This window comes from Pseudochaenichthys georgianus, unplaced genomic scaffold (assembly GCF_902827115.2).
Source record: "Pseudochaenichthys georgianus unplaced genomic scaffold, fPseGeo1.2 scaffold_594_arrow_ctg1, whole genome shotgun sequence".
Lineage (NCBI taxonomy): Eukaryota > Metazoa > Chordata > Actinopteri > Perciformes > Channichthyidae > Pseudochaenichthys > Pseudochaenichthys georgianus.
This window is the reverse complement of record NW_027263153.1, coordinates 38578-64341: the sequence shown is the minus strand read 5'-3', so window position 1 is coordinate 64341 and position 25764 is coordinate 38578. Positions and strand designations below refer to the sequence as shown.

General features: G+C 40.9%; 2 protein-coding genes across 4 annotated transcripts in view; one reads left to right on the top strand and one right to left on the bottom strand.

Annotated features, from left to right (window-relative positions):
- Nucleotides 1-25124, bottom strand: part of dhx9 (DEAH (Asp-Glu-Ala-His) box helicase 9) — a 55189-nt gene extending 30065 nt beyond the window's left edge. The window contains exons 1-2 of one of the 3 annotated variants that reach the window (XM_034079363.2): nt 25061-25124; nt 24136-24328 (exon numbers count right to left, since the gene is read on the bottom strand). The gene's annotated coding sequence lies outside the window, so the exon portion shown is untranslated. Of the gene's footprint in view, nt 1-309; nt 1074-24135; nt 24329-25060 lie in introns of those variants that run through there. The other 2 variants (XM_071202587.1, XM_034079362.2) reach the window with 2 other exon arrangements.
- Nucleotides 22857-23809, top strand: LOC117443362 (olfactory receptor 6N1-like). The gene is made up of 2 exons (XM_034079361.1): nt 22857-23416; nt 23530-23809. The coding sequence occupies exons 1-2, from the start codon at nt 22857-22859 to the stop codon at nt 23807-23809; spliced, it is 840 nt and encodes a 279-aa protein (XP_033935252.1).
- Nucleotides 25125-25764: the final 640 nt, after the last annotated feature.

Genomic DNA, 25764 nt, shown 5'->3' with positions numbered 1-25764 from the left:
TTATAACTGTGAGGGAGTACAGTTACTACTTAACCCGTTAAATGGCATCCGTTACTGATAATAAATAAAGGGTTATAATAAAAAATATAATATGAATCAGGTTTGTTATTGTTTGTTGTTTAGCTCGATGCTAAAGCTAGCGTTAGCTCATTATTATTATCAAACACCGGCTCGAGCTTGCTCTCTAGCTGCCGTTGAAGTGTTTGCTTCCGGTTTCTGTGGGGCTGAGTGTAAAAGCCCAAACTAAGTATACAACTAGGAGATCTGAATAATATACAAACAGAACATTTATTATTCTTTATGACTCACGATGAGAGGCTTCTGCAGACACCGGAAGTGGCTAGTGAGTGTGTGTTCCCTCTGTTGTCCCTGCTCTCTCAGTGCTGCCCCTGCTGGACGGGAGGAGGACTGCCGGCGACAGAGAGACACTACAGCAGCCTGGTGTGTGTAACTAAGTACATTTACTCACAATGTTCAGGTACTTGTACTTCACTTCTACTCCACTACAGTTCAGAGGTAAATGGTGTACTTTTACTCCACTAGATGTATTTAATCCCTTTAGTTACTTTACAGATGTGGATGAATGATGTGAAATATAATCAAGTGTTAAATCAGAGAAAATAAAATGTAAACCTAAACACAACCCCAATAAATACTAAATAAAAAAATCTAAAACAGCATAAAGTAACTCCTCTGCTCATGGTCTCCTCTCTAGAGTGGGTCTAAAGTAACTCCTCTGCTCATGGTCTCCTCTCTAGAGTGGGTCTAAAGTAACTCCTCTGCTCATGGTCTCCTCTCTAGAGAGGGTCTGAAGAAAGTCCATCAGAAATTAACTTAAAGCTTTAATGGTGTCTTTGTGACAGGAAGAGAGCCTGACTTCCTGTCTCTCATCATACTGATGAGTACACAGATATGTGAGTATAAGTACACAGAGTGAGGAGACATTATGGAGCACCTGCTGCTGCTGCTGCTGAGCGCAGGTAACATCTTTATTACTCTATTTATTATCATCTTTATTCTAGATATTAAATATTATATTCTGACATCATCAAACGAGTCATTGCTAAAATATTTGAGATCAAATTACTAACACTACTAAAACTACTAAAACTACTGAAACTACTAAAACTACTGAAACTACTAAAACTACTAAAACTACTAAAACTATTGAAACTACTGAAACTACTAAAACTACTGAAACTACAACTGAAACTACTAAAACTACTAACACTACTGAAACTACTAAAACTACTGAAACTAATAAAACTACTAAAACTACGAACACTACTGAAACTACTAAAACTACTAACACTACTAAAACTACTGAAACTACTAAAACTACTGAAACTACAACTGAAACTACTAAAACTACTAACACTACTGAAACTACTAAAACTACTGAAACTAATAAAACTACTAAAACTACTAACACTACTGAAACTACTAAAACTACTGAAACTAATGAAACTACTAAAACTACTGAAACTACTAAAACTACTAACACTACTAACACTACTAACACTACTGAAACTACTATAACTACTAAAACTACTGAAACTACTAAAACTACTGTAACTACTAAAACTACTAAAACTACTGAAAACTACAACTGAAACTACTAAAACTACTAACACTACTGAAACTACTAAAACTACTGAAACTACTAAAACTACTGAAACTACTAACACTACTAAAACTACTGAAACTACTATAACTACTAAAACTACTGAAACTACTAAAACTACTGAAACTACTGAAACTACTAAAACTACTACAACTACTGAAACTACTAAAACTACTAAAACTACTAAAACTACCGAAACTACTAACACTACTGAAACTACTAACACTACTGAAACTACTGAAACTACTGAAACTACTGAAACTACTGAAACTACTAAAACTACTGAAACTACTGAAACGACTGAAACTACTAAAACTACTGAAACTACTAAAACTACTGAAACTACAACTGAAACTACTAAAGCTACTAACACTACTGAAACTACTAAAACTACTGAAACTAATAAAACTACTAAAACTACTAACACTACTGAAACTACTAAAACTACTGAAACTAATAAACTACTGAAACTACTAAAACTACTGAAACTACTGAAACTACTAAAACTACTAACACTACTAACACTACTGAAACTACTATAACTACTACAACTACTGAAACTACTAAAACTACTGTAACTACTAAAACTACTAAAACTACTGAAACTACTGAAACTACTAAAACTACTGAAACTACAACTGAAACTACTGAAACTACTAAAACTACTGAAACTACTAAAACTACTAAAACTACTGAAACTACTATAACTACTAAAACTACTGAAACTACTGAAACTACTAAAACTACTGAAACTACTGAAACTACTAAAACTACTGAAACTACTAAAACTACTAAAACTACTACATCTACTAAAACTACTGAAACTACTAAAACTACTGAAACTACTAAAACTACCGAAACTACTAACACTACTGAAACTACTAAAACTACTGAAACTACTAAAACTACTAAAACTACTAACACTACTGAAACTACTAACACTACTGTAACTACTGAAACTACTGAAACTACTAAAACTACTGAAACTACTGAAACTACTAAACTACTGAAACTACTGAAACTACTGAAACTACTAAAACTACTGAAACTACTAACACTACTAAAACTACTGAACTACTAAAACTACTGAAACTAGTAAAACTACTAAAACTACTGAAACTACAACTGAAACTACTAAAACTACTGTAACTACTAAAACTACTGAAACTACTGAAACTACTGAAACTACTAAAACTACTGTAACTACTAAAACTACTAACACTACTAACACTACTAAAACTACTGTAACTACTAAAACTACTGTAACTACTAACACTACTGAAACTACTAAAACTACTGAAACTACTAAAACTACTGAAACTACTAAAACTACTGAAACTACTGAAACTACTAAAACTACTGAAACTACTGGAACTACAACTGAAACTACTAACACTACTGAAACTACTGAAACTACTAAAACTACTGAAACTACTAAAACTACTAAAACTACTAACACTACTAACACTACTGAAACTACTAAAACTACTGAAACTACTACAACTACTGAAACTACTAAAACTACTGGGTAAGGACCAATAGCTACTCCAAAAGTAAAAGGCTAGAGGGAAAGCTAACGACTGGGCCTGAAACTCTGATTGTGGGTGACTCTGCTGTAAGAGATGTAAAAGGTCTGTGTAGTAAGAACAACACCAAAGTACTCTGTTTTCCCAAGGATGTGGTCTCTAACTTGGCTGAGAAGATCCTGCATATTGGGGCTGAACATCCGACTGTGAAGAATGTGGTTCTGCACATTGGAACAGATGATGTTGAGAAACAAGAGTCAGAAGTGCTGAAAGAAGACTTTAAATGTCTGTTGGAAACTGTCAGCTCTCGGAGGAGTCTCCACTGCCCATCACCCCCCCTGTTAACGCCGTCGAGGATACTCCGTTCACCCTTTCACCCTCGCCCACCATCCTGGAGATCGCTGAACACACGAAGGCGACACGCAGGGTTGGCAGCATGTCCTTTACCCCCGCCCCTCAACGACGCCCACCAAAATCACCGAAGCAGAGATGCGCACCATCTCCCCCGGCTTACAGTGTAGCCCTCACCCTGCCCTCCTTTGAGAGGAGCAGGGTGGTGGGTCCTCCCTCCCCTTCAAAGCCTGATAGGGATGTGTGTGTACAAAACGCTGCAAACTGATATCTGCTGGGTCCAGGCTCAAGGGCGTATGGCACTCTCAACTCTTTCCAGGACATGCCGGGGCCCTGCCTGCCAGTAGCTTTGCCGATATCTGTGTTGATAGGTAATAGATTAAGAGCGGTGAATCATCTTAGAAACAGGAAGCGCTCAAACGTTTGTGTGAGTTTATCTAATTTAGCAGTGATTCCATGTCAGCCACAGCTTGTTACAAAAAACCTGACTGATAGTGTGTTTAACAAACTTAAACTAGCTTTATTAAATGTCAGGTCTTTGGCAGGAATCTCGATTTTATGTTTTTAACAGAAACTTGGATTGAACAAAATAACAGTGCAGCTGTTCTTATCGAATCAACCCCTCCCAACTTTAGTTTTATGAGTCAGGAAAGAATGCATACGAAAGGGGGTGGAGTTGCTATTCTGTTCAATGATTCCCTTCAATGCAGGAAGACATCTTATGGAAACTTTGATTCTTTTGAATATGTGGCCCTTCAGCTGAAATGCTCCTCTCGAGCTCTGTTCCTAAATATCTATAGACCACCCAAATACTGTGCAAGCTTTTTTGATGACTTTACTGAACTGCTGTCTATAGTGTGTATTGCATTTGACTGTCTAGTCATTGTTGGTGATTTTAACATCCATGTTGACAACCCCCAGGACAGAGGGGCTAAAGAACTGTCTTGTGTTCTTGATAGCTATGGACTGACTCAGCATGTGACGGAGCCCACGCACAATAAGGGGCACACTCTGGACTTAATGATCTCTAAGGGTCTGAATATCTCTGAGGTTGTGGTGACTGATGTTGCACTCTCTGACCATTCCTGTGTTTTCTTTGAGAGCTCTATTTCTGTTCACACAAGTGTTCAAAAAGAGGTAACCACAAAGCGATATTTAACTGAAAACACTAGGGAAATGTTTACTCAGAATTTTTCTTCCACACTTGCCCCTGCTAACACCTCAGTAAATGAGCTAGTAGATCATTTTAATTCAAAAATTACAAATGTTATAGATGCCATTGCTCCAACTAAGGTAAAGGAAGTGACTGGGAAGAAAATATCTCCATGGAGAAAGGCCATGACCGTTAAAACAGAAAAAAGAGAATGTCGAAAAGCTGACAGGTGGCGAAAAACAAATCTCCAGGTTCACTTTGAAATCTATAAAGAGAGACTTGGCTTTTATAATTTGGAATTGAAAAACGCACGGCAATCGTTCTTCTCTGATATCATTACCAAAAACAAAAACAACGCACGTGCCTTGTTTGCTACCGTCGACAGACTAACTAACCCCCCAGTGTCAGTAGCCTCAGAATGTCTATCCACCAGGGCGTGCAATGACTTTGCCTTTTTCACTGACAACATTCAGAACATCAGACGAGCAGTCAGTGCCTCTGCATCAGGAACAGCACATGTGTTGTCTCTGTGTCCACCTAACATCAATTCAGACATCATGACACAATTCCATCACATTAATGATAAAAACCTAGAGGACATTATACTACTTCTGAAGTCCTCCTCCTGCTGCCTTGATATTATTCCAACAGGGTTTTTCAAAGATGTTTTTCCTTGCATGGCCTCAGATCTACTTCATATAGTAAACACATCTCTTCACTCAGGTATTTCTCCACAGGCCCTGAAAACTGCAGTTATTAAACCGCTCTTAAAAAAGAATGATCTAGATGCTTCAGTAATGAACAATTACAGGCCCATATCAAACCTGCCATTTCTAGGTAAGATCATTGAAAAAGTTGTTTTTCAACAGTTGAGTAATTTCTTGCATTTAAATAGTTGTTTCGATGTGTTCCAGTCAGGCTTTCGTCCAAACCACAGCACTGAGACTGCTCTTGTAAAGGTCTTTAATGACATCCACTTAAACACAGACAGTGGCAGAACTTCAGTGTTAGTATTATTAGATCTCAGTGCTGCGTTTGACACTGTTGACCACAGCATATTACTAGACCGACTGGAACACTGGGTGGGACTTTCGGAAACAGTTCTAAATTGGTTTGAATCCTACTTAAAGGACAGAAACAACTTTGTTTCTATAGGCAAATACACATCTGAGTTGACAAATATGACATGTGGGGTTCCTCAAGGCTCCATCTTGGGGCCTCTTCTCTTTAACGTCTACATGCTACCACTGGCTCAGATAATGAAGAACAACAAAATAAGTTACCATAGCTATGCGGATGACACACACATTTACGTAACAATTTCACCAGGAGGCTATTCTCCAATTCAAACACTGAGTAAGTGCATTGAACAAATCAATGACTGGATGTGTCAGAACCTTTCTCCAATTAAACAAAGATAAAACTGAGGTAATGGTTTTTGGAGCCAAGTCAGAACGTATACAACTTAGCGCTGAGCTTCAGTCTGCAATGTTCAAACCAACAGATAAAGCCAGAAATCTAGGTGTAGTCATGGACTCTGACTGAGTTTCAACAGTCACATTAAAACAGTTACTAAATCAGCCTACTATCACATAAAGAATATATCTAGGATTAAAAGACTAATGTCACAGCAGGATCTGGAGAAACTTGTCCATGCCTTTATCTTCAGTAGACTCGACTACTGCAAAGGTGTCTTCACAGGTCTCACTAAAACATCTATTAGGAAGCTGCAGCTGATTCAGAATGCTGCTGCTCGAGTCCTCACTAACACTAAGAAACTGTATCACATCACTCCTGTTCTGAAGTCTTTACACTGGCTTCCTGTGTGTCAAAGAATAGATTTCAAAAATACTGCTGCTGGTTTATAAAGCACTGAATGGTTTAGGCCCAAAATACATTTCTGACCTCCTGCTAAATTATGAACCATCCAGATCTCTCAGGTCTTCAGGGACTGGTCAGCTTTCTGTCCCCAGAGTCAGAACTAAACATGGAGAAGCAGCGTTCAGTTATTATGCTCCAAATATCTGGAACAAACTCCCAGAAACCTGCAGGTCCGCTGCAGCTCTGACTACTTTCAAATCCAGCAAGAAGACTTTTCTTTTTGTCGCTGCTTTTAATTGAACTATTCATATCTTAGACTGCACTGTAACTTTTATCCATGTATTTGTTCTTTTAATGTTTATTTTATTAGCTTTTCTTTTTTAATGCTTAATGTCTTTCATTTTTTGTAAAGCACTTTGAATTGCCTTGTGTTGAAAAGTGCTATATAAATAAACTTGCCTTGCCTTGCCTATGAGATGTATGTAGATTATACTTCTCTAATCAGTTTGATGAACTGCAGATGACATGTATGAGAACACTACGACTGTAGTAACTCACAGAAATCTAATAAATCTATCTCCAAACCAAAGGGCTGCTGTGGTGTGTTCGTTATGAACCTATATGTGATGCTGAAGGGATCTAATCGATCTGAATCGTCTGTTGAGTTTTAAACGTGTTAATGTTGCTGCAGGATCAAATCAAACTTTCTTTACGGGTTATTAAAGTAGATCGCTTCCTATAATCACCTCAAACCAAACTACGAGGGTGTGTTTGTGTTCAAATAAGCATACGATGTAGTTATGGCTGGTATGTATAACGATTTGTAGTTCCATAATGAGGTATGAACATCCATCATTTAAAACAACAATTCCTTTGTTAATGTTACGAAGCTGTGAGATCTCGTTATATCGTGGCTCAAATGACTTCTGGTCCCATTCACCACGTAATTCATCAGGTTAGAATATCCGTTATTGACAGAACGGTGCCATGCATACCGATCTGAGACACATTATATAAACAGTAGACAACGAACGATCTTTCATATGTGTTAGAAATAAAATATAGATTTCTTTATTGGAGGTCTAAGATGGCACCATTGGAGGAGACGACCTACCGCGCATTGGAGGAGACGACTACCGCGCCGGCAGTGGACCACTCTGAACCGTCTACGAACTGGGGTCGGTCACTTTAAAACCTCGATGAAGACGTGGGGCTTGGCGGACAGTGCGGCATGCGAGTGCGGCGACCCTGAGCAGACCGCTGTCCATATAATCACCATCTGCCCCTTATATAGACCACCCTCGGAAGCCAGCCTCTTCGACCGAGGACCAGAGATGCGGGCATGGCTACACGACACCGAGTTGGACATCTAACGTTATACGAAAGAAGAAGAAGAGGTCTAAGTGCCGTTTGACTTCTTTTGGCACTTATCCTTTTTGTGTCTATTCATGATCATTATATGTACAGCTTGGCCCGTTCAGAATATGTGCCGCACTAACACTCACTGAAGTGGATTATTCTGCCACTATGAACAAACGGAGTATTTCCTTCATCGTGTTTTGATAAAAAAGTGTTTTAAAAATGACTAAATAAATAGCACCAAAGGAAAGCTTTGGCGTTATTTTTTTATGGATTCACTCTTTAATTTTCTTTGATTATTGTTTTGTCTTGTTTGTGCAGGTTTAGCCTTCTGTGCATTGCGCCTCTGGGTGTTTACAGCAGCACAAAGTAAAGAAGCAAACAGGTCAGTGTGTTAATGAGGTCACCTGAGAGCAGCTCGGTAACAGCTCTCATTAAGGCCGGAGCTCGTTAGTCCACAGAGTCCACGCTGCAGCTCATTAACCACAAACAACATTTCATCATCTGCAGGATGTTTTACCGCCCTGACCTCTGCCCTGCTGGCTTCTCACTTTATGTGAGTGACATCTCAGTACTTTTGTATGTACGTGTACTGTCTGAGAGCATGAGGGCCAATATGTTAAAGTGCACTCTCAGTACTGGATGGTGCATCATACCGGTCAAACAGTTGAGAGTAGACGGCAGACACATCTCACTATCAACAGCATCTCGCCAACGACACTGAAGCTTCGCAACAAAGTGCGATTGCGGATCCTCTCGTGAACCTAGCACCACACAAAGCTGTACATGTGGGGTGGTGTCTATATTAAAATACTCAGTGTTTCTGTTAGCCGGTATTTGACCGTAAAAAATGGTAGAAAATAAATCTCTCCGGTCATGTTAATAATAATTAGCTGTAAGCTCAATTGAAAGTGTATTAAAAATACTTTTAATACACAAGTCAGCACCTACGCACCAAGTTTATATTAAACAAATGTTCATGATTCTTATACGTTTAGTTCAGCAGGATAATCTCCACATATTAACACCTCTTTATGATTTCTAAAGTAAAAAGCTAACGTTAGGCTATAAAGGAACTACAGCACCGTCACAAGTCTTCACGTCACCACCGCTAAGCTAAAGGTGGCTAATGTTGAGCTATAAAGGAACTACAGCACGGTCACATGACTTCACCTCACCACCGCTCAACTGGCTATAGATAAGCCAGTCTTTTATTAGTATATAAGTGCTCTGTTAGCAGTTCTTTGTTAGTAATTCTATCGCTCGAGGTGGAGTCGAAAGAGATGAGTTTTCAGTCTGGAAGGTGTGTGAGCTTTCTGCCGTCCTGATGTCAATGGGAGCTCATTCCACCATCTTGGAGCCAGGATAACAAACCCACGTGTTTCTGCTGATGGGAACTTGGGTCCCCCCTCGCAGCGAGGGTGCAGCGAGTCGTCTGGCTGATGCAGAGCGTAGTGCACGCGCTGGGGTGTACAGTTTAACCATGTCCTGGATGTAGGAAGGGCCAGATCCATTCGCAGCATGGTACGCAAGTACCAGGGTCTTGAAGTGGATTCTAGCAGTTACCGGAAGCCAGTGGAGGGAGCGGGGGAGCGGCGTGGTGTGGGAACATTTAGGAAGGTTGAAGACCAGACGAACCGCTGCATTCTGGATGAGCTGCAGAGGTCGGATGGCACATGCAGGTAGACCAGTCAGGAGGGAGTTGCAGGGCGGTGGTGGCGAAGTCGATAGGGACTTGGCTTGGCAACTGGAAGGTCACCAGTTCAAGTCCCGGCAAGACCAAGTGCTACTGAGGTGTCCCTGAGCAAGGCACCGTTCCCCACACTGCTCCCCGGGCGCCGTTCAAAATGGCTGCACACTGCTCCTAACACTAGGATGGGTCAAATGCAGAGAAAAAATGTCCCCACGAGGGATTAATAAAAGTCCATTTTATCTTATCTTATCTTAGTCTTACGCATTCAACCTGGAAAACTTTGCAGCCAATCTTATTTGTTACAGTGTATCGTGCACCAGGTCCTTATTCAGAATTCTTATCAGAATTCTCTGAGTTTTTATCAACTTTGGTTCTTAAAACAGATAAAGTAATTATCGTAGGTGACTTTAATATTCATGTTGACGATGATAAAAATAGCCTTACTGTTGCATTTAACTCTATATTAGATTCTGTTGGTTTCTGTCAGAGTGTAAATAAACCAACCCACTGCTATAATCACACTCTCCACCTTGTTCTGACTTATGGTATTGAAATTGAGCAACTATTAGTCGAACCGCATAATCCTGCTTTATCCGACCATTTCTTAGTAACTTTTGAAGTACTATTACGAGACTACAAAGCATTAGTCAAAAGCTCTTGCAGCAGAAACCTATCTGTTAGTGCTATAGCCACATTTAAGGAAGAGATTCCACCAATACTTAACTCGATAGCATGTCTGCATGTAGGGGAGGAAACTTATACAAAATGTACACCACCCCAAATTGATCATGTTGTTGATAGTGCTACAGATGCGCTGCGAATACAATTAGACTCTGTTGCTCCTTTGAAAAAGAAGAAAATAAAAAAACATAGATTAGCTCCATGGCATAATGCCGAAATGCGCAAAATAGTGCAAAAGTCTAGACAACTTGAAAGGATATGGCGTTCCACCAAACTTGAAGAATCTCGTTTAATTTGGCATATTACTCTCAATGAATATAAGAAAGCACTGCGTAAAGCGAGAGCAGCCTACTACTCTTCATTAATAGATGAGAATAAGAATAATGCAAGATGTCTTTTCAGCACTGCAGCCAGGCTGACAGAGAGCCACAGCTCCACTGAGCCTTCTATTCCCATAGCACTCAGTAGTAATGATTTTATGTGCTTTTTTAACGATAAAATTGTTACTCTTAGAAACAAAACTAATGACCTCTTGCCTTTGACCAGTATAGTGTTATCAACAGCTCCCGGAGACGTAAGTTCTAATATTACACTAGATAGGAAACTAGAATGCTTTTCAGCCATAAACCTTGATCAATTAAATTAAATGATTCTCTCTTCTAAACCATCAACGTGCATGTTAGACCCAATTCCAACTAAGCTGTTGAAGGAAGTTTTTCCATTAATTAGCACTTATTTATTAAATATTATGAATATGTCTTTACTATCAGGCTATGTTCCACAATCATTCAAAGTAGCAGTGATAAAACCGCTTCTTAAAAAGCACAACCTCGATCCAGAGGTTTTAGCCAACTATAGACCTATTTCTAATCTTCCGTTCCTCTCAAAAATTCTTGAGAAAGCGGTCGCAAAACAGTTGTGTGATTACTTAAAAAACAATGATTTATTTGAAGATTTTCAGTCTGGCTTTAGAACACATCATAGCACAGAGACAGCTCTGGTTAAAGTCACAAATGATATTCTAACAGCCTCAGACAAGGGACTTGTCTCTATTCTTGTCTTGCTCGATCTCAGTGCTGCATTTGATACTATCGACCATGACATCCTATTGAAAAGACTAGAGCACTTAGTTGGCATACAGGGAACTGCTTTAGGCTGGTTTAGGTCCTATCTATCTGAACGCTCTCAGTTTGTACGTGTTAACGATGAATCTTCCACGCAAACCAAAGTCAGCCATGGAGTGCCAGTGCTCAGACCTATTTTGTTCACATTATATATGCTTCCGTTAGGCAATATTATAATATGGAGCTTAAATTAAGAAATATGTAATGTGATCAATAATAATTTAAAACAAACTACGTATAACTACCACATTATAACTGAGTGAATGTGAAGACATATCTGACATTTCCACTGGGTGACTAATTTAGTGGGAATGCTGTTAACAGCATTCCCACTAACTGTTCTTCTACGCACGAAAAGGTTATTATTATTATTCCGCCGACTTATTTTGGCCCTCTTCTTCTCCCGCATTGAACATCGCAGAAACTCCATTCAAACATCAAAACGTTCAGCTCGGTCGGGAATCGATGGCAATGACTTTTCTCATTCATAACTTTCATAATTCCAGAGATACATCCCATAATACATCACATTTTTAACATTGAAGTCAATAGAGAAACTCTTCAGACTTCAACAAATCTTCATGCAACTTCAACTGCTAACTGTTCATTCATACTTTCACTCAGAAACCTCATTCCAACTCTAAAATGTTACATGACTGGCATTATTCGTGTAAAACAACTTTTAAATCTGATTCTTACTTTTAGAGATATTAAACATTGTTCAGACCTTGGTAGAGAGGTTTTCTTCACATTTTAACATTAACTAGAGTGCGCGATGTGGATGACAGCTTGAAATTCACATTCATATATTTTTTTTAAACCGCCATAATTCCCAAACCCTACATTCCAGGGACATCATTTTTCATGATAAACATAGGAATACATCTCGTAGCTTGAAAAATGACAAATAATGAAGCAAAAATAATGAAACAAAATGCCTCTTGAGGGCATGAAGTGACAAAAACGTTCAACATTCCTCCATCAAAGCCCATTGTAATTTCAGGCAGATATTTCCTCACGGTAACAGCCGCACACCTTTAGTTAAACTGCCAAAAAGGCCACATTATTAACCCGAAAGTACACAAAAATTACATTTCAGATACTCAACTTCCTTGACATGCTTCACGTTTTGAAATTTCACAGATATCTGTTACGGTTCTTCCACAAAACGTTCACATGTAAGAGGTTCATCTCTCATTCAGAACAATGGAAACCTGTGATCTCTACAGAGCTCGTTAGCTCAACTATAAACACCTGTGTAATGGAACACGATGATGTCATCACTCCACCTGACATGCTCAGAGAGCAGACTCCAGATAGCAGTGTGCCAACAGTCCAGCCGTGAAGACATCGACAGGACAGTTTTGAGATTTCGACAAATGCCGTTGCCATGGCAACACAATGCTCGCCTTGAAACACGGTTTTCTCATAGCTTCAGTGAAAATACTTCAAACAGCCCGGAACTTCACAGGTTTGATAACGAGGCAGCCTCAACGCATCTAAGCGTAGTATGTGGTGTCATCAAATGTCGTTGCCATGGCGACAGACCACTCGCCATGAAACACGATGAGGCTGTAATTACAATCGACACTGTCCAATCGTCCCCCAATCTTCACTTGTATATCACCAGTCCATGCCTCAACAGCTCTACGCCAAATCTGAGATCTCACCATATGGCGTTTCCATGGAAACGCATCCCTCGCCATAAAACATGATGTTGCTATAAGTCCAATGGACACGGTCCAATCATCCCCCAATCTTCACTTGTATATCACCGGTCCATGCCTCAACAGCTCTACGCCAAATCCGAGATCTCACCATATGCTGTTTCCATGGAAACGCAACCCTCGCCATAAAATATGATGTCACTATAACTCCTATGCTAATGTTCAAAGAGTGCTCAAACTTCACATGTGTGCTAACAGTCCAGCCGTGAAGACATCTACGTGCCAGTTTTGAGATTTCTTCAAATGCCGTTGCCATGGAAACACAATGCTCGCCATGAAACACGGTTTTCTCATAACTTCAGTGAAAATGCTCCAAACGCTCCAAAACTTCACAGGTTTGGTAACGATGCAGCCATCAACGCATTGTTAGGAGATATAAATGATAACTAGGCCGCATTTCCAAATCTCCTCGCGTCCCTAAACAAGCTGTTATCTTACATGAAGGCAATCCAGAGCATACACTTAACCGTTAAACAATAATCCACTTTAATGGTAATATACAATGCAATACAATCAAATACATTACCATACACAACCATATCGTATCATATGTGTAATGTCAGGAGTTGGCCTACTCCTGGCTCCTGCCCACAGGCCGCCACGACCTTCCAGTCCGAGCGACGCGAGGAGAGAGAGAGAGAGGCACACTGTCTAAATACTTCGCTGACCAGAGGAGGAGTTATCTGCGCCTCCCTTCCAGACCAGTGATTGGCTGCCCAAAATATTATTATTATTATCAACAGCTCACATCTTAAATTCCCCAATCCCAGTGGCTTAGCTTCATTATCACAGGGATGACTGTATGTTAACTCCACACCTTCCCCCTCTTCCTTTGTCCTCACAAAACCAAATGTTCACAGGCCCCAAAAACAGTTCACAGTTTTCTTACTCAAATCATTTTCCCTTTTTAAGCATCTTGATAGTTTACTAACATGAATACATACAAATATTTCCTCACAGCATCTAAGTGTATTATGGGGTGTCATCAAATGCCGTTGCCATGGCGACAGATCATTCGCCATCAAGTTAGTTCAGAAGTTTGCAGTTCAAATATTTTGCTGCTTTTCCAAGCCTTTTTACTTTCTTTTCTTCTCTCATCACACATTCAAGCCCCCTGTGTTCATGTATCATTTCAATCTAAATTCTTCACTTTCTTCTTACACATTACATTTCAGCATAGCAGTTTAGCGTCAGCTTTTCAGCATAAAGCATTCCCACTAGCAATTTATTCAGGAATTGCATTCTCTAGTTTCAATTGATGTTGACACCATTTCACAACACTCCTAACATAACATTACTTTCTGAAGCACAATTTAAAATGTATGCTGTTTCAAATCTCAAATTAGATCTATTGTCCATCTATATTTTGATTATTATTTAATGGAAACTGTCCATAATCAAAGAGTCATTCAAAGTCAATCAAATAATTATTTCACTCCAGGGTGATAGCAGGAGACCCCATCTAGTCAATCTGATGTAGAGTTTCAAAATCAAATACTTTTGAAATCTCATATATGGGCTATCATCCCTCTGTTTTTATACAAGAATAAATAAAAAAACTGTCAAATCATCAAAGACTTATTTCACTCCAGGCTGATAGCAGGAGACCCCATCTAGTCACTCAGAGAGAATCAGGACAATCTGATGTAGAGTTTCAAAATAAAAGACCTTTGAAGTCTCATATATGAGCTATCGTCCTTCTGTTTGTATCCAACAGTTAAAATGTTCGAATTACATTGAACCAGAATTTCCCCCCTTTTTTCTTTAACAGTGAAGAAAATTGGATATGTTAATGATATATTGACCGCAAAACTCAAAATGTCCCGATTCTAATTTTGAAAATCTGGTCACCTTACTATAAAGGAACTACAGCACGGTCACATGACTTCACGTCACCACCGCTAAGATAAAGGAGGTTAATGTTGGCCGTGATGACATTCAGTCGTCTCACTAAGACACTTGTTCGCACCATCTGTGTTTAAATTCACGGGTGGGGTATTCACTGACGTATTTTGTCGTAGAACCAACCAAAAGCAATTTGTAATAAGCTGTCTAACGTTGGCTTTTTTATATTAAATAAGTGGAATTGCCGTCTTTGTCCAGCACAGTGATTGAGAGAGGGGGTTAAGCTTTTAGCTCGTCTCAAACAAGCCTACTACGTCCCAAGTTGTGGACCAACGTAGTTATTACGTTTTACATTGCACAAAAAAAACACTCACACCTACGCTGTCATTGGAGGCAGTCGCAATTTCTACAGGCTCGCACTTACCTGTTAGCATCTGGCATTCTGTTAGCATCTGTTAGCATCTAGCTCTCCTGCTTACAAACTTTTAGCCATCCCTACTTATACAAGTAGTAGTTTTAGTTGTCTGCGATCTGCCGAGGCCTACTCCCACCTGTCGAGTGCGGCTGTACTGAGATGTTTTTCCTCCGGAGACGTCGCGAAGAGACGGAGAGGCTCCACCTGTTTGCTGCCTGCGATCTGCGATCTACGGAGGCCTGCTCCCACCTGTAGAGTACGGCTGTACTGGAGAGGTTTTTACCCCAGAGTCGTCGCGGAGAGACGGAGTGGATCCACGCTTCGGGCTTGGCCTGCTTCCACCGGGCGTGTGCTGCTGTACGCAGGAGGATTTTACCACCGCTGGGGCCTGCTTTCCACCTGTCCTGGTTCTGCTGCTGCTTTCACCTCGGGGATACCACGGAGGGACCGGAGCGCTTCCACGCTGCTGTTTTCGCCTGTCCTTTGCTGCTGTGCTGATTTTGCTCCAGGAACATCGCGGATACTGTGTGCTGGTCTGGGAAAATGGCCCATATCGGGATTCTGCTGTGCCTGTTAACTGTTTTGGACTATGAGAAGATCTCTAGTCATTCTGAGAAGACTACTGGATTCAGGTCTGTTCTGCCACCCGCAGTGGGCATCCTCTTACACAAACAATTACCGGTTGCCTTGTCACAGTCAATCTGCTCGACAAAATATGTTTGTCTTTTTTATTTTCCTGCGATGATGGTTCTTCACGACTGCTTCTTAAGCTCTAATCACACTCTCGCAGACTTTTCCGGTGATTCTAAAGTAGATGACAATGTGTTTGTGTCGTTTAAGAGGAAAAGATGCCTGTTTTTTGTTGTTATTACTGTCAGGAAATGTACAACCTAACCCTGGTCCGCCCAGTAGTAATAGTCAGATCGCTATTCCTGCTGATTTTAAAGCTAGGTCTGGGTTGGGCTTCATCCACTTGAATGTGCGCAGTCTGTTAGGTAAACTAGATTTTGTCCGTATCTGGGCTCGACTGACGCTGACGTCATTGTTTTATCTGAAACATGGCTAAACAAGTCTATTTTGGCCTCTGACATTGCCTTAAATGGTTTTAATGTGTATCGTACCGACCGGCCTAATAAAGGTGGTGCGTTGCCATTTATGTTAAGAATAAGTTCAGTGTAACCACATTAGTTTCCAAATCCATCAGTAAGCAATTGGAATTTTTAGCCATAAATATAGAAGTGGCAAAGGGTCAACAGGTCATGGTGGTGGGCTGCTACAGACCCCCCTCAGCTGGCAAAGACTCCTTGTCTTCACTAGCAAATATTTTATCACAACTAGACTACAAGGAAATAGTGCTGCTTGGAGATTTAAACTGGGACTGGTTAACTGCAGTGTCAGAGGATTTTAAAAACCTTTGTATCTCTTTAAATGTTACTCAGATTGTGGACAGTCCTACTCGCCCTAACATCAAGTCCCCTAATAAATCCTCCCTAATTGATCTCATTCTAACTAATGTTCCCCATAAATACTCATCTGTGGGAGTATTTGAAAATGATCTGAGCGATCACTGTGTTGTAGCCATAATTAGGGACACTAAGGTCCAAAAGGTTAAACCTCGCATTATCATCAAGAGAGACATAAAACATTTTGTTGAGCAGGGTTTTGTTCATGTTTGGGTTTGATTGGGGTAAATCGATCTGTGTGCTGATGTAGAAACTGCATGGTCTTATTTCTATCTTGGTTTTATGGAGATCATTGATAGACATGCACCCCTGCGTAAATTTAGAGTAAAGGGACGAGACAATCCTTGGTTTTCTGCTGAGCTGTCTAGTCTCCTTCATGAGAGAAACAAGGCCTGGGCAAAGGCTAGGAGATCAGGCTCAGAGGTAGAATGGCTGAGTTTTAGGCAGCTAAGGAATAGCTTCACTTCAAATGTCAAAAGTGCAAAGTCGAAGTACTATTTGTCAGTTACCACAGAAAATCTAAATAATCCTAGGAAATGTTGGAAAGCAATAAAATCGATATCCACCGGTGAGATCCGTAATGAGCTGCCCCGTGCCTCACCACAGCACCTGGCTCTATATCGGACTGTGACTAACTCTGCTTCTGTGAACACCCCAATCCGTGACTCTGAACAACGTGGTCTGGAAAAGTTTTACTCCTTTTACTGTCAATGTTGTTCATGAAGCCTCATCTAAGCTAGATCCTAGGAAACCGGCCGGCCCGGACAACTTAGAACCTTTCTTTTTAAAGATAGCTGCCGATTTTATTGCTCCACCTCTTACTTCTCTTTTTAACCTCTCCCTCAGCACGAACACAATTCGTAAAGTATGGAAGTCTGCTTATGTCCTGCCTTTACTGAAAGGAGGGGAGGCAACTATTTTAAATAACTATAGGCCAATCTCTAAGTTGTCAGTTCTGGCTAAGGTGCTCGAACGCTTAGTGAGTGAACAAGTAAAGGAGTTTTTATGTATAAATGATATCCTGTCTAAACATCAGTCAGGATTCAGAAAGAAACACAGCACCATCACTGCCACGATGAAAGTGGTGAATGACATTACTAGTATTTTAGATAATAAGCAGAGTTGTGCAGCTCTGTTTATTGACCTGTCCAAAGCGTTTGACACCGTTGATCATCACATCTTAAAGCAGAGGCTACTCAGTATTGGCCTATCCAGCCTTGCAGTGGGGTGGTTTGTGAACTACCTCTCTGAAAGGTCCCCATGTGTTCACTTTGATGGGCTGTCTTCTGAGTGGTTACACATTTCTAATGGTGTACCACAAGGTTCTGTTTTAGGACCACTTTTATTCTCCATATATATTAACAGTGTAGGTGATAATGTGGATGAAGCTACTTTACATTTTTATGCGGATGATACTGTGATGTATTGTGCAGGTCCTTCCATTAAGGAGGCTGGTGTTAAATTACAGGCTGTTTTTAACACTATTCAGACTCAGCTCTCTGAGCTTAAGCTTCTTTTAAATGTGGATCAAACCAAGGTAACGCTCTTTTCTAAAGCTAAAAAGACACCAGAGCCTGTTTTAGATATTGTAACTACGCAAGGAACAAAACTTGAAGTTGTTGCCTGTTACAAATACCTGGGTATCTGGCTTGATGATTGTCTCTCTTTTAAACTTCAGGTCACTAATCTGCTTAAAAAGCTGAGGGTGAGGCTAGGGTTCTTCTCCAGGAACAAGTCCTGCTTCTCGCTTGAGGCCAGGAAAAGGCTCTGTGACCTTTGACCTGTGCTGGACTCTGGTGATCTGATGTATATGAATGCACCTGCCTATTACCTGAGCAATTTAGATGCAGCGTATCACAGCACTCTGAGATGTGTGACTAACTGTAAAGCACTCACTCATCACTGTACCCTGTACGCCAAGGCAGGTCTGCCTTCACTCTCTGTACGGAGGCTCAGTCACTGGTACATGTTCATCTATAAAGCCATGTTGGGTAAACTACATTTTTATATCTGCTCTCTGATCTCTCGACGAATTGAAAGTACGTATTGCCTGAGATCTCATGATGTTGTTTTATTAAATGTGCCAAGTGCTCGGACTGTCTTAGGGAAGAAAGCTTTTAGATGTGCAGCTCCTCTAACTTGGAACAGTCTGCAAACCTGTTTGAAACTGAGCACTTTGGTTCCACTGCGTCACTCTGAAACTCGGCTGGGTGCCATGCTGTCTGATACTCATGGTACCTGTCACTGTGAATAGAGTTTTGTAAACTGTACCCTGTACATTATGTTGTATGTGAAGGAGTAGGTAGCACTTCTCCGCGCCGTTCCTATGAGCTTGCTTTAAAAGAAGGAACACTCAAAACAACCAGGACGAGGGTTAAACAAAAATCAGTTTTAATCATAAAAGGTAATAATGCAATACAATATAATACATTACCATACAAAGCCATATCATATGCGTAATGTCAGGAGTATGCCTACTCCTGGCCTTGTTCACGAGCTGCCCCGACCTTCCGGTCCGGGCCGCGCGAGAAGAGAGAGAGAACAACAAGCTAAACACTTCCTTCATACCAACACCAACAGGAAGGGGTGGAGTTTCATTTGGGAGATACCAAAACGCTGTCTTACAGGGTATCAGCGCGGGCAGCAGAGAACCAAACAGTTTTCAGTTTGAAGCAAAACACATTCTTATTATGTAGCTTATCACACAATAGTCCATATGTTTTCCCGCTATGAAAGCCACAGTCAATCAATCAATCAATCAATCAATCAATGTTTATTTATATAGCCCAATATCACAAATGTTACATTTGTCTCAGTGGTCTTCACAGTGTGTACAGAATATCAGTATGACAATACGACACCCTCTGTCCTTAGACCCTCACATCGTACAAGGAAAAACTTCCAAAGAAAACCCAGTTTAAAGGGAAAAATGGGAGAAACCTCAGGGAGAGCAACAGAGGAGGGATCCCTCTCCCAGGACGGACAGACGTGTTGGGAAGGCCTGCAGGATGCGCATCATTATATCTGGGGAAAATGTCCCTCCCAATTTGCAAAGCCTATCGATGGTTTAACCCAGAAAAACACTCAAAGGGGTAATATTTTCACTCAAAACAGAACTCACAATTAATTCTGCATCTTCCTTCTTCAGAAATAGCATAAAAACACCCTTTTGATAAACGGGTAAAAGTCAAAGAAAAAGACTATTGCGCTAATCTACTTTTAAGAAAAAGGGAACATTGTTTCAGGAATCTATAAAAAAACGTACTTTTTGTTCCTTCAACTATTAACACACAGGAATGTATAAACCCACACATATATTAGAGATGACATGATGCAATACACCTCCTATAGATGGGTGACATTAAAATGAACATACCAAAAATATGCTGCTGCCTCACTTCTTCGGTACAATATCTTACATCAATTTCCACAATTGTCATCCTTATTGTTGTTCTGTTGTTTTTATGTTACATGTGTAACTAATGTCCTACAGGTCACCCTGAAGAAGAGATTTTTTGATCTCAAGGGGCTTCACCTGGTTACATAAAGGCTACAAACAAACAAACAAGCTGCCAGTCAGATTACATTAGAGGCCGTAACGAGGACACAACGGGTATTTTCCCGCGGGACACAAAGAGCTGTCTCTGTGTGTTTTATTCATAATGAGTAATATTGCACAATGACCAAGAAAGACGGATGATTGTAATATAATTAAATGTCTCTGAGGATCATGTCCATCCCGAATAAGTGAAAGATTGGTTTTTTTTAGTTAATTACATTTGTTAATTGGCTGTCACACTGGATGCGCTCATGAAGGGAACAGATGCTAGCCAGCGGCCCACAGCGCTGCACACTCCTTGTTTAGACTCAAAACCAAACCTCATCCAGCTAGATGGATAATCAGACAATCGATGTTTTTGCATCCATTCTCAGACAGGTTGAACCTTTCTATGCGGTGCGTGGTCGAGGATATCTTTATTCTGACCTTAAGGGCTACGAGGCCCTAAAGACACTGCTCCTGTATCAAATGCACACATCGATGCCACCAAATAACACAATGGAAATAGAAAGTATTACAAACAGAACCGTCTTCCTCATAGTTACATTTAACTGGAATGTATTTACATCTTACATTATTACACGCATATTCAAATCTCAGGGTGAACAATTTGATCATAAGGGTCACACACACACACACACACACACACACACACACACACACACGGTTTAAGAATATAGTCCATGTTAAGAAGGAGAAAAGTTTTAACATATACGTCGTTTTTTGTAAACATATGACAAATATGTGAGGGTGATGAAGTCAGAGCGTCGTCCTATGAGCCGGGGCCAATGTAACCCCTGCGTGTATCTGACACCTGAACATATTACTAGCACTTCGGGATTTGCATTCAAATATGAAGTGCTTTATAAATGGAACTCATTATTATTATTATTATTACTAACATCAAACAAAGCACTGAATTAATCAAAGGGACGCTTTCAATATTTACTATTTTAAGATGATTATGTCTGTTTTACATTAACTTGACATTGCCTTCTCAGAACCTCCCATTCCAAACAACATATTTGTGATTGGCAGATGACCTTTAATGAATTTACAATGAGCTCCACGGAGGAAGAAGGACGGTGATAAAAGCAGCTTCACAGCTTCATGTTCACTGAGATGCTGTCTCTGTCTGTATGTGCTTCATCATATCTACATTAATGTTGTATTAATGTTTCACCAGCTGGATTCAGGTCAGTTTCTCCTCATGTTCACTGAGATGCTGTCTCTGTCTGTACGTGCTTCATCATATCTACATTAATGTTATATTAATGTTTCACCAGCTGGACTCAGGTCAGCTTCTCCTCATGTTCACTGAGATGCTGTCTCTGTCTGTACGTGCTTCATCATATCTACATTAATGTTGTATTAATGTTTCACCAGCTGGATTCAGGTCAGCTTCTCCTCTTGTTCACTGAGATGCTGTCTCTGTCTGTATGTGCTTCATCATATCTACATTAATGTTATATTAATGTTTCACCAGCTGGATTCAGGTCAGCTTCTCCTCTTGTTCACTGAGATGCTGTCTCTGTCTGTACGTGCTTCGTCATATCTACATTAATGTTGTATTAATGTTTCACCAGCTGGATTCAGGTCAGTTTCTCCTCATGCTTCGTGTTCACATACAGTCCATGGTTCACTGTGGTCATCTTTCTGCCTTTTTCTGATTCATTATAATACAAAAAATAAATGTACTTTATATTAATGCTGTATATATTATTGTTATATAAATTGAAGTTAATGTTGAAACAGGTGGAGTCAGGTCTGTTTCTCCTCATGTTTCTCGTGTTTCGTGTTCACATACATTCGATGGTTCACTGTGTCGATGCATAATGTTATTAATGTTTCACCGGCTGCATTCAGGTCAGCTTCTCTTCTTCCTTCGTGTTCCTTGTGATGATGTTAGTTCAATATTTCACTTATAAATGTTATTTTGAAGTCATATGTATTAATGTTCTTTACGCTGTGATGTGTCTGCTTCTTGATGAATAGGTGGATTCTGGTCAGTTTCTCTTTAAGTTCCCTGTGAGGATGTTTCTGTGTGTTCGTGATTAATTATATATAAATATCCTTTAAATTGTCGGTAATGCCATTATTGTGTGTGTATGTTACTGTTATGTAATAACATGATTGTTTAACAGGTGGATTCAGGTCTGCTTCTCCTCATGTTTCGTGTTCATTGCGATGATGCTTTCGCCTGTTTCTGATTCATGATAGATATTTATCATTGACTTATACATTATTGTTAAAGCAGATATTTTAGTATCTGATTAATTAACTGTGAATTCATATTCTATGAATACACGTTTTAAATATGAATGTTAAATAAATGTGTGTTCTAAATATTCCAGTTTCATTTTTCCTACTGTATATGTCAATGTGATATAAACTAATGTTATATCCTTTATTTAAATGTTTTCATAAATAATGTCAACAGGTTGGTTAGCTCTGACTTATTGCTGTTGTTGTTGTTGACCTGAGGTCACAGCGTGTTGTTTGTTGGGGTCTCCTCATGACGTCAGCAGGGTTTAACGTGACCTCGTCCCTGACGCTGGTCGGTTTCTCCTCGCTGTCTGGCCACAGCTCGCTCTTATTCTTCGTGTTTTTGTTGCTGTACCTCTTCGTGTTGTTCAGTGACTCTCTGGTGATTTATATCATCTGTTCGCAGCGAGCTCTTCACCGGCCCATGTTTGCCTTCGTGGCATCAGTTCTGCTGAACTCTCTCATAGTCAGTACCGTGTTTTATCCCAAACTTCTGTCAGACCTGTTGCTGTCCGGCGCCGGCTTGGTGCAGGTGTCCCGGACTTTGTGTCTGTGCCAGGGTTTCTTTGTTTCCTCTCTTGGTGGAGCTAGCTTCATGCTGTTGTCGGCCATGGCCTTTGACCGCTACCTGTCCATCTGCCACCCGATGCACTACGCTGTGCTGGTAACTCCTGCCAAGGTGGTGCTGATGCTGCTTCTCTGCTGGTTGCTGCCCTTCATTGGAGGGGGAGTCACAACGCTGCTGGCGAGCCGCTTACCGCTCTGCAGGGCGCAGCTCAACAGGGTCTACTGCGTTACATCTACAGCATTGTGAGCCTGAGCTGCGGTGGTGCTGAAGCGCAGCTGAGTGGAATATTTGGTCTGCTGATCACAGCAGTTATCATATTCCTGCCTGCCGCCTTCGTGCTCTTCTCCTACGCTAGGATCCTCTTCATCTGTCTGCGGCGCTCACGTAGCTTCAGCAGCAAAGCTCTACAAACCTGTCTTCCTCACCTGCTCGTCTTCTTTAACTATTCCATCAGCGTCTGCTTAGATCTGCTGCTCCGCCGCCTGCAGAGCAACAGAGAATCTGACTCCACCCTCATCACCTCCATCCTGATGATGCTAGTACCCACTGTACTGAACCCCGTGGTGTACGGACTGAAGTTAAAGGAGGTGTTCACGCATGTGAAGAGGCTGCTGAGGTGTCGCAGAGACAGCTGACCCCAACACTGTTTGATTGCTGTGGAGGCTATTTTTATATAACATTATGTAGCAGTGGCCGCAGAATAATTATATTAATTTAACAGTTTGGTTTAAACCGCTAAGTCCGACAACGCCACCCTGGGAATTTCACCCAGGGAAATGTGACAAGTTTTAAGTCACTAGGACACACAGGTTCGGTTACTCATAGAACAAGAGACGTGGTTCAATTATCAAAAATAGAACAGTTTATTTATACAATAGTAAAAATATACAATTTATAAAAACCGTCACACAGGGCTATATCCAAAAGGTAGAGAACGAACAAGGGGGGGGCTGAGGCTTACCAGTGGGGGAGAGGGTCAACGAATGAGTAGAGGGATCCCACAAAAACAAACTTAAGTCACCCCGGTCACACGTGTTCCACACTCACACAATCACACGGAGAAAAGATCCAAAAAACTCGGGGGAAGCACAGCACACGGAAAGGGGGAAGCCACCACCTCGGACACCAATACCACCACCTTCAGCTCTCAGTAACTAAAACAAGAAAACAAGGGAAAACAGGAATAAGTGGGGGACAAAAACACAGAATGACTCAAAATGAAATAAACCAAAATTAGCCGCAGCCATACGGGCAATCCTGCGGCATAAACAAAACTATGCAAAAAAACAAAGAAAGAAAACCTAAACCCAAATCATATAAACAAACAATGAATTGAGCAAAGATATATCGAAACTAATTAAGTATAAAATAAACCAAAAGTAAACAAAATAGTTTGAATTGGTGAAGGAAAGAATAACTAAACAGAAGGAGTTAGCCCAGCAGTCCAGTCACTAGAATCCCACTAAGGGGAGCGGACCTATAGTGCAGAGTAGGCCACGCTAAACCGGCCCAAACACAGTAGCCAAAAGCGAACAATCTAAGTAGTGTCCAGTAGCACAGGATCAGTAGGGCAGGTGATGATACTGCCGTAGGCAATGCCAAACCGGACCAGACACGATACCCAGACGCAGACAATCTACTAGCACTTAGCAGCACACAGGATCAGCAGTACGGGTGATGACCCTGCGTCAGAAACCCGTCTCTTTTCGGTGCAGCAAAACAGCAGCGGTTCTTTAAAGCCTTAGCTTGGCCCGATCAGGCAGAGAGGAGAGAGTTTCATGCTCGCTATGTTACAGCTACTTGACGGGCATCGCCAGGAAGACCCTCCGCTATACAAAACAAAACGTGACTACACCTAAGTATGATAGAGAATTGTGAAACTTTACCTGAAGCCAGCTATTCCCCTACAACATACCTACGCCGGTGGCGGAAGCAAAACACGGCAAAAACGGAAGTGGGTAGGTCTGGGCACCAGCAAACAAGAGGCCGCCAGCTAGAAGCCTCTGCCCCTTTATAGGGTGCCCCCTGGCGGTGATAGGCTAAAAATAATATGCCTTACAACACTATTTACTGCTCATCCTGCTACAATTAGAAAGACTGAATCTTATTATTACATTATACGCTTATTGTGCTAATTGTATGTTGCTGTGACTTTGGGATAAATAGACGTTTTTAGCTTGCAATACGAAAGTAGCAAGGTCAGGTGAGACACTGGAAGAATAGAAAGAGGCAGTCAGAACAGGACATCGCTCCGGCCTTGAGCTTCGGGTGAGCTCCACTCCCACGCACAGCTAGGAAGCAGCGTAAAATGGAGGATTCCACTATCTGTCTGCAAAGCAGCTTTAGCGAAAACAAATGACGTATGATGGCGACAGAGTAGGGAGGGACTTCCACAGGCCGGCTGAATGCTGATTGGAGGATCGTGTTGCCAAGAGACTTTTTTCTAAGTCTGTGCACCTACAAAGAGAACCAAGTCTAAACCACGGTATATCTTCATCTAGTCTTGACCAATCATAAATGTACGGGCAACGCCCTGTGTGATCAAATGTAATGACGCACGAGTTTCGGGACTCTTTCCGGAAATAGACAG